Here is a 9681-nt window from a genome sequence, read left to right on the forward strand (position 1 = left end):
CACCAGCCGGTGCCCGAGTTCGAACCCGTTCCAGTCTATAGATGCAGAAGGACGCGCTGTCAGAGACGCGTTCTCCTTTTGCCGTGGCCAAATATCGCACGCAAAACAAACTATGACGTCACGACGACGTCACGACTCGAAATTGAACTTCAAGGACGCTCGCTATTATAAATGTAGTGCAGTGTCATGCTACACCCGTGGCAATGTGTGAAAATGTAAAAACCCCTTATTTTAAGCTCTATCCTGTGAACCGTTAAAGGTAACTTAAAGCAGCAGATAGGAAGTTCATGATGACGGCGTAGTTTAACAGCTTGTTGCTTGTAAATCGGACGCAAGACGTTACAAATGTGTCAGGTAGCGCTTAGTATTTTTAATTTGCGACCGAAATTGAGGTAAAACGACTCGAGGCGACGTCTGGTGGCAAATACACCCCAATTCGTCAGGCCTACATTCCCTACTGGTCTTGATGGCTACGTAGCCGACCCGTATCCAACTCCTTTCGTCTTAGACCCAGTGTTGTCCGCGTGCAATGTAGTTTTCCGTCGTTCTTGACTAGCAATGTTCATTTGATGAGTACTTGTTGGAGGAAAATTTAATATAACATGGTAATGCATACAAGTGTGAATAGGACAATTAGAACAGCAAACAAACAGCAATACATACATACAGCAATACATACAGAAAACTCCACAACTACAAAGAACACAAGTCTTCGACAAGATGAGTACTTCGACACAGTGTTGCCCGTAATTTTCAATTTTAATTTTCTAAAAGACTTACGGGTCCAACCGGAATAAAAAAATTGCGTCGTAAGAGGGGGCTTACGCTATCGAGTAGATAAACTCTCCCGATATTACCGCATCTTCCGCTTCCAGGGGAATGTCGCTCGTGTGAATACATACACGGTAAGGGGGAACACTCTGCGGAAGCGAGGTGCGTTGCCATGCAGAAGTAGTTGAACCGACGGAGTATCCCACGCCGGGTGACTCCCACGTCCGCCCAAACACCCTACGTTCGTGAACGTATCCCCCTGGAATGCGGAGCTTTCTTTGTAGACTTGAGGTGTGTCCGAACTCAAAATTAGAATAGGACGCGACACACTCACCCTCAACCCACAACGTTCCGTTTTATCAAACTCCTTTACAACGAAACTCAGGGGACAGCAAAAAAAAAAAAAAAATTCGCAGTAAAGGTATTTTCGTTAAAAAGGATGTCCATTATTGGACCTATATAGGCTCCAGCGGGACCTAAAAAAAATTCGCTGTAGTGGTATTTTCGTTAAAAAGGTGTTCGCTATAAAGAAGTTTTAACTGTACAGTCAAACTCCTTTACAACGAAACTCAGGGGACAGCAAAAAAAAAAAAAAAATTCGCAGTAAAGGTATTTTCGTTAAAAAGGATGTCCATTATTGGACCTATAGGCTCCAGCGGGACCTAAAAAAAATTCGCTGTAGTGGTATTTTCGTTAAAAAGGTGTTCGCTATAAAGGAGTTTGACTGTATTCCCCCCTTTTTTTCTGCATTTCGAGATGACTTTCATCGAATGTGAAGTCTTGTAAAGCTTTATACTCGTGAAAATTGCAATCTCACGGTGTCACGACGGAAAGGCGTCCGCCTTTTTTTTTTTTTCGTTCGTATTCCACGACAGGTAACGACCTAACCACTTTCACGACGAACGAAATTTCTGCACGGCATGTCAGCACTATAAACGAGCGCGTCCCGAAATCGTACGCTCATAACTGTCTTTTTGTAAGGCAAATTTCACGTGCCTACATCAGTCTGGAGGACGTAGCGATGTTCGTCGAAGTTCTTACTCGCAATTTTTAGTGCATTGAACGCGTATATAGTTCGCGATAACGGTTCCGGAAACCTGATAACTCAATCACCCTCTTCCGTGGAAGCGCGTGACATCACATCGGTGAGCTTGGATTTGATGAATTCATTAATCGTATCGTTTTCGTAAAGTTCTCCCGATGTACTATAGAACGCGCTACCGACGGCCAACTGAACTAACCTAAGCTAACCATGCCTGCCCTTTTTAGGAAAAGGCAAAAGAAAGAAAAGAAAACGATGTTGAGAGTTCGGTGATTGGGAGGGGTGATGTGTTTCTATTTTTAGCTTTTCACCTTTTCTTTTCTTTCTCCTTTTCTCCTTTTCTTTCTCCTTGTGGGAGTAGCAGAATTCGTCAGTGACGAATTCAATATCTTCCGGGTTTTTTTCTATAATCAAACTCAAAACGATGTTGAGTTTGAGTTGGAATAATGTGTTGCTGTCCTCATTGCAGAGGTATATGGCATGCGGGTGACCAACTGCCTTGTACGTGACGGCCTCAACTGGGGAGAGCAACCTCTCATCAACAATGAAGGGTACGTCTTTTGGTATGGGTAAAGGATAAGGGGGGTAAGTGTCTTGGTGCGTGTGAGGATAAGTTCACGAGTGCGTGAGAAGTAAGGAACGAAATGTGGAGGGTACACTGTAAACTGAAAAACACCCTTATGGGTGTAAATGGCTTGTCCTATAACTGACACCTCTTTTTACACCATATGGTCTTAGAACACCCTTTTCAGAGGGTGTATTCTGTGTAAGACACCTTTTGAAAGGGTGCTTTTCCTTGAAAATGCTTTCTTTTGCACCTTTTAAACACCCTTCTAGGAGGGTGTAAAGTTGTTAAACACCCTCCTAAAAGGGTGTTTAAAGGGTGCAAAAGAAAGCATTTTCAAGGAAAAGCACCTTTTCAAAGGGTGTCTTACACAGAATACACCCTCTGAAAAGGGTGTTCTAAGACCATATGGTGTAAAAAGAGGTGTCAGTTATAGGACAAGCCATTTACACCCATAAGGGTGTTTTTCAGTTTACAGTGTATATACCACCGAATTGGCAGCCGTGATATCACGCCTGCGTTCTGATCCTCATATACAGGGTGGGTGCAGATAAAGTAGCACCACGTTTATGCACGTATGGCTTTCCTATGGGCCATGTAGAGAGCGCCAATGTGGCAGGTAAGCGAACTAAGTGTGGCGCAACTTTTCTTTTTCTTAGCCTTCAGGCCTGGTATGATACAAGGTGTGCGCAGAAAAAAGGTAGCCCCACATTGCGAAGGTTCTGCGTACCCTGCATACTGCATGTAGATGGGTAGAAATCCAGCGAACCGGTAGAATGTAGGAAGGGAGTTGCCTCAGGACAGAAGCCGCCGATATTTCGAACAGAGCCGATATTTCGAACAGTCTCTGTTCGAAATATCGGCGGCTTCTGTCCTGAGGCAACTCCCTTCCTGCATACTGCATGAACTTCCGGTGGCGCGGTATGACGCATTTATCCGATAAAAATGAAAAAAAAATCGTAACTCCTCGTAACAAAAAAAAAAAAAAAGTTATCCACGCAAACGCTGCTCTCCGTGCATCCCGATCTTCTTATGCAGAAGTCAATATGGCGGTCACGGCACAGCTCCAGATCTCGTTTTGTTTCTGCGTGAGTGGCACCTCCAGCGGTAGGGCGACGCAACAGTGCTACATAGCCATGTCCCATTGGAAATACACGGAGCGAAAGTTTGGTTACCACGATTTTTTTTCCCTCTCAATTTGCACGACATAAATGCACCTTTGTGCGCCGCCGGTAGTTCGTACGGTATGCCAGGGAACGCGCTATGTGCGACAATGTGGGGCTACTTTATCTGCACCCACACCCTGTAAATTCTACGGAATGGTGACGTCTGTTGTGCTCATTTTGGTTCCTCCACAGATGCCCGGTAGACGGAGAGATCCTGGGTCCATTCGATTATACGTTGAACAAGACGCGAGCTTCGGTCACGTTCCAGGCGCACAAGTTCCCGTACACGGCTTCCGTGTACTACCAGTGCAACGTCAGGCTTTGTCTCAAGGCTAGCGGCGGATGCGACGACGTGGTGAGTTCATCCCGACCTTGTTTGTTGAATGATCCAGCAGAAATTCAATTCGATGCGGCTGACGACCTTTCCGACAAATATTACGCTTCAGCATATCCTTTAAATGTACTGCAAAGCACACTGTAAACTGGAAAACACCCTTATGGGTGTAAATGGTTTGTCCTATAACTGACACCTCTTTTTACACCGTACATGGTCTGGAACACCCTTTTTAGAGGATGTATTCCGTGTAAATCACCCCTGGAAAGGGCGCTTTTCTTTGAAAATGCCCTCTTTTGCACCCTTTAAACACCCTTTTAGAAGGGTGTAGGATCGTTAAACACCCTCCTAAAAAGGTGTATAAAGGGTGCAAAAGACGGCATTTTCAAGGAAAAGCACCCTTTCAAAGGGCGTTTTACACGGGATACACCCTCTAAAAAGGGTGTTCCAGACCATACGGTGTAAAAAGAGGAGTCAATTATAGGACAAGCGATTTACACCCATAAGGGTGTTTTTCAGTTTACAGTGCAGCTGAGCTGCAATCTAAGAAAATTTCTCTATTCGATAGCCGAAGCTCTCAGTATTCTTACGTCACAATTTTCGTCACAATTGCGCTCACAGTTTTTTTTTTTTTAGAACATGAAAATTGAAAATTACGCGCAACACTGTGTCGATAGTGGCCACCAACTCCTCATTGCTCGTCAAATACGGCGGCAAAACTCCATTGCATGCGCCTAACACTGGGTCTAAAACAAAAGAAGTCTGCTACGTAGTTATCATGAGCAGGAAGCCAGTCGGGAACATAGATCACTGTTGCTTGACGAATTGGGGATTATTTCCTACCAGACATTGCACCAAGCCGTTTTACAGTATAGGGTGCCTGAATACTAGCACCCTATTGAGGCACCCTATTTTACCGTAATTTTACTATCAAATTAAAAATACTTAGCGTTCCTTGTCACGTGTATAACTTGTTGTGCTAGGTTTACAAGCAACAAGCCGTTAAACTACGCCTGCCAACATAATCTGTCCGTCTGCTGCTTTACGGTACAGTCAAACTCCTTTATAGCGAACACCTTTTTAACGAAAATACCACTACAGCAAATTTTTTTGCGGTCCCGCTGGAGCCCTATAGGTCCAATAATGGACATCCTTTTTAACAAAAATACCTTTACTGCAAATTTTTTTTTGCTGTCCCCTGAGTTTCGTTGTAAAGGAGTTTGACTGTATACCTTTACATGACACTCCGTACATGCATCTCGTGTCGTCAGAATCTTTTTTTTTTTTTAATGCATTACTACCTGTATGCGCATTCTCGCAAAGCGTCGTTGCCAATTGTTGTTCCTCCAATCACAACCACGCTTTCAGCCGCTGTTGCCGTAGAGACGAGCCATTTTCAGAGCCATAGGCAGCTGCTCGAAGCCACAGCCTTTCTGTGTTTGAAATCGTCTGCGACGATCGACTGAAGCAGAAGGCATCGTAACTCTACAGGGTGTTTGCTCTAACGTCTCCAGAAATTATATTTAAAGCGAGCGATACAAGAAAAGCAAGCGGTACTTTTCTGCTACTTGAGTAAGAAGCACGTAGTACCACGTGTTTCTTAGTCAAGTAACAGAAAAGTAGCGCTCGTTTCGCTTTTATCGCTCGCTTTAAATAAAGTTTCTGGACACGTTAGAGCAAACACCCTGTATATGCCCCCACCTAGCGAAGGAAATCTAGCGGACCTCCTTTAATAATCGATAGAAAGCTCTGGCAGTGCACGCGAAATGCTGTTTAAACCAGAACGTCATTTCACGAACTCTTCTGTAGCTTGTATCTGCTTTTCAAAACCCTCAGACACATTCGCGGACGACAAAACTTTGCAGACGACAGTTTACACAAACTATAAGAACCACATGTTTCGTTTTCCATTTTTCTCTCTGTCCGTAAACAGATCGTAAAGGCTTCCCTCGGTGTTCTAAATTTGTTGTTTTTTCCGAACCTGAAGAGGAGCACGTATGTAGTTGAAGGTTTTCTTTTTTTTATTTTTTTTTTTCGCAAGGGCTAGTTAGGCCAAAGAGGGTCAAATTCTGAAAAGGAGTGCACACGTTTTCTTTGCAGCCGCCTCTCTGTGATGACACGAGGCATAACCTCCGACGTCGCCGACGCGACGTTGACGGCAAGGGGGACCTCAAGGACCTCGAGAAACAAGAACAAGACGTCCGGGACCTCAGCATCGAAGTCTTCTCGGGGCTGTACGTCAACGAGGTGTCCGACCTTGAAGAAAGTGAAGGTGGGCAAAAAAAAAAAGAAAAGAAAAACAGGTCCGAGGCAGTGTTGCAGCTTCTTTTTTTTTGTTTGTTTGTTTGTTTTTTTGTGTGTGAGGAGTTCTTCACTCTTTTTTGAAGAGTAGGGGCTATAGAGGTTATTGTCAATATTAAGAGGTCAGCTCGTCTTTAATTTATGGAAGAAAAACTGCATCTAATACCAATCTTTAAGCGAATTTTAAGTGTCTCGTATGCCCTCTCAAGCAAGATTTTTAGTAGAGAATATCTATCTATCTATCGCTCGAGAATCTTTCCGATTGTCTATGTGGCTGCACTTAAAATGTTTTTGCGTTACCGTTTAGTGTAGGACGGAATTAAAATGGGCACCAAAGTTCCTCATTGTGGAATGAAAGATGCTTTGGTGCAAACACAGAAGGAATAGGATTCGTTTGGTTGCGTGATTTATGAGCTTATTAGGATTGATTTGCTTAATTGATTGATTGCTTAATAGGATATGATTTATTATTGCGACATAGTCCGCTTTTCTTTCTCTCTTTCCCTTTGAAGAAACACGACAATGCGAGGAGGCCTCGGACTGGTTTCCTCAAAAAATTCTCCCGCGATGATTGGACAAATCGTTTGAGGAGACCAATGAGAGCGCCTTCTTGAGAACGAGAGGGAAATTAGTTCCTTCGGCTCGTAAATCACAACCTACATACAACGTCCTGGACTTTTGTGTTGGTGTCAAAGCATCTTTCATTCCGCAATGATAATTTTTTTTTGCAATTTAGAGCCCCTTTAATGTGATTATTTAATTATTACATTTTTTTGTTTAATTAACTAATTAATTAACTCCTTCTATTAAAACGACAGTTAAATAAAGCTAAAACTCAGTAAAATTGCCCCGAAAATTTTCTATTGATTTTCTCTTCGTTGCAACCAATTTACGCTGGGCAACCTAGAGTCACTAAATAAGCTACGCTTACACTAAATAAGCTACGCTTATTTAGTATACGTGGTGGTGGTGGTGGTGGTGGTGGTGATAGGGCTTGCCGTTGTCGGCCTCACGTATGAGGGCAACGTCACGACTCACGCCCTGGGGGAATGTGCGTCCTGGGCCGACTTCTAAGGTAATTTAGTATACGTAGCTTATTTAGTGACTCTAGGGCAACCCATCCACGTGCTTTTTGCTTGTTTGTTTTTCTTAATTTTTCTGTTTCCATCACGTGCTTCTGGAGTAGCCGCGAACGATTAGGCTACTTTTTACAGCTATCGACGACGGCGACCTTCGATAACCGTTACCCATTCATTTTCAGTGACCGCCCAACCTTCGTCTCTGCCGGAAGACCAGTTTTGCGTGTCGACGCGGAAGTTCGCTATCGGCATCGCCATCGCCGGCGTCCTACTCATGCTGGCCGTCCTCCTATTGGTCGCCTGTATCCTGCACAGACGGCGCAGACGCAAGGGATCTTCGACGGCCGGTTCTTCCATATACTCCGGGCCTTACTCTAACCACGCTTACTCCAGGGACTGAAAAAAGCATCGTCGGATATGTCGAGACATGAGTAGCTGGTAGTCACGAAAATCACTGCATCGGGCCAAAGTTGGTACCGATGTTTTCGACCGGACAAAATGGCCCTTGTAGTGATTTATCGCTAATAAGGGAGTAATTGGTGAAGTGATTCGATTAAGTTGTTCGTTTTTTTTTGTTTTTTTTAATACCTGTCAGGAAGGACTTTGTAATGTCGGACAGTGTTATTGAATTTAATGTAATTGAAGTGGCAAAGCTGTGTGACGAGATCGCAGCTTTTAGGACGACTTCTGTGGCCTTCTTTCGAAAGACCTGGTGCAATACTGGCGACGTATTCCTGGCATTTTTTTTTAACTGAAGCTTTAAAAGAAAAAAAAACAACTGGGACACGCTTTAATTGCTGGCGACCATGTTAACGTGGGAAGACACAAACAAATTTGATAATATAGACTACAGAAACATAGCGAAAAGAGACTGTACAAATTCAGAATTTACTATAATTGTCAGTTAAGAGTGGTTAGTCCCCCGACTAACCTCGTCTTTTCCTGGCAAGGAAAAAGAAAGAGACTGAACCAAGAATAGCTACCTGAAATTGTGGTTTGGAAATTGCTTGGAAACTTAAAAAAAAAAAAAAAAAACGTCATATCAGCTACCTCCGTCATTCATAAAAGCGTCATTCACTTCCGAACGCTCTGTGATGACAGTGACTGAGAGAATTACAAATTTAGCAAAGCTCTGGTTCGGCAGCTCATCAGGACTGTTTCTAGATGTCCTGACAGTAAACACGAGGTTACATATGATTGGTAAACGGAAAGAGCTCGGTTTGTTTCACTCTTCCTACGAGAGATGGCGCCAGCCGATGCCGCTGGACGGCATATAATGCACTTCTGTTTTCGTGTATCTAAACGGTGCATAATATCCCACCTGTACATATATGTTGTTATCTTTCTTGTATGCGTAGGGAAGGAGTGAAATCGAATACATTGTCCCAAGGCACACTGTCCGCCGTAAAATCCGTAAATTTACGGAAAATACTACACGCGTACAGCACTGTAATACGAATCATATTTACGCCGACATTACAACTCGAGGGTGCAGGGTATTTAAAGCTAAAGCTCTTAAGGAGCTAAATAGAAACATGTTCTCGAATCACGATTGAATTTTGATCCCGATGCCGATGACGTAGACATGCAGAGAGGTTAAAATACCATGACGAGAAAAATCTCCGAGACTAGGGAGACAACGAAAAAATTGACAATCGTCTCCCTAGTCTCGAGGGTTTTTTTTTCGTCATCAATTCTAGTCACCAGCTCGCTTGCTTCCTAGCCATTCTTTCAATAGAGATTAAGATTAGAATATGAATAAGAGATACAGATTAAAACTTTTAGAACTTGGATTGGATTGGATTGGATTGAAAGACAGGAAAGAACTACCAGAACTGTATTTTCATTCGATAATACGACACCGAGGAGGAACAAATGCTCCTATAGCATTTCTACGCCTTTCTAGTACAGTCAAACTCCTTTACAACGAAACTCAGGGGACAGCAAAAGAAATTCGCAGTAAAGGTATTTTCGTTAAAAAGGATGTCTATTATTGGATCTATAGGCTCCAGCGGGACCGCAAAAAAAATTTGCTGTAGTGGTATTTTCGTTAAAAAGGTGTTCGCTATAAAGGAGTTTGACTGTAGTTTTCAAAAAGTTTCTAATTTCTGACATTAGCGTGTCTCGAGTAAGTTAGACTGGTGAGGCAGTCAAGTCCTGGTCGCACGAAATTTCTCCCTGCACCAATACAGCTGCGAAAATTTTACGGAGCGTGACGGTGGCGAAATTTTCCGTAACTTTACGGTTATTTACGGCCTTCTTTCTACTTAATTTATTACTTCTTTCGCATTTAAATGGCGTGCGTGGCAAGGTTGACCGGCCCGATCCAAGGCAGCTATCTAATCGTGTCTGTGCCAAAAGAAAGCATTTGTTTCTTGAGACACGCTGTACTCCCTGTATGTTTTAATTTAATTAAGTCTTTT

At 43.2% G+C, this 9681-nt stretch overlaps 1 protein-coding gene across 2 annotated transcripts in view; it reads left to right on the top strand.

The window, feature by feature from the left end:
• The window catches only part of LOC135386342 (cuticlin-1-like), a 129397-nt gene extending 119921 nt beyond the window's left edge, over window positions 1-9476 (top strand). For both annotated transcript variants that reach the window (XM_064616203.1, XM_064616202.1), the window contains 4 exons: window positions 2283-2364; window positions 3737-3899; window positions 5979-6150; window positions 7441-9476. In XM_064616203.1, the coding sequence (XP_064472273.1) occupies window positions 2283-2364; window positions 3737-3899; window positions 5979-6150; window positions 7441-7658 (635 nt within the window). In that variant the 3' untranslated portion in view covers window positions 7659-9476. The remainder of the gene's footprint in view (window positions 1-2282; window positions 2365-3736; window positions 3900-5978; window positions 6151-7440) is intronic.
• The last annotated feature ends 205 nt before the right edge of the window (window positions 9477-9681 follow it).

This window comes from Ornithodoros turicata, chromosome 2 (genome assembly GCF_037126465.1).
Source record: "Ornithodoros turicata isolate Travis chromosome 2, ASM3712646v1, whole genome shotgun sequence".
In the NCBI taxonomy this organism is placed as follows: Eukaryota; Metazoa; Arthropoda; class Arachnida; order Ixodida; family Argasidae; genus Ornithodoros; species Ornithodoros turicata.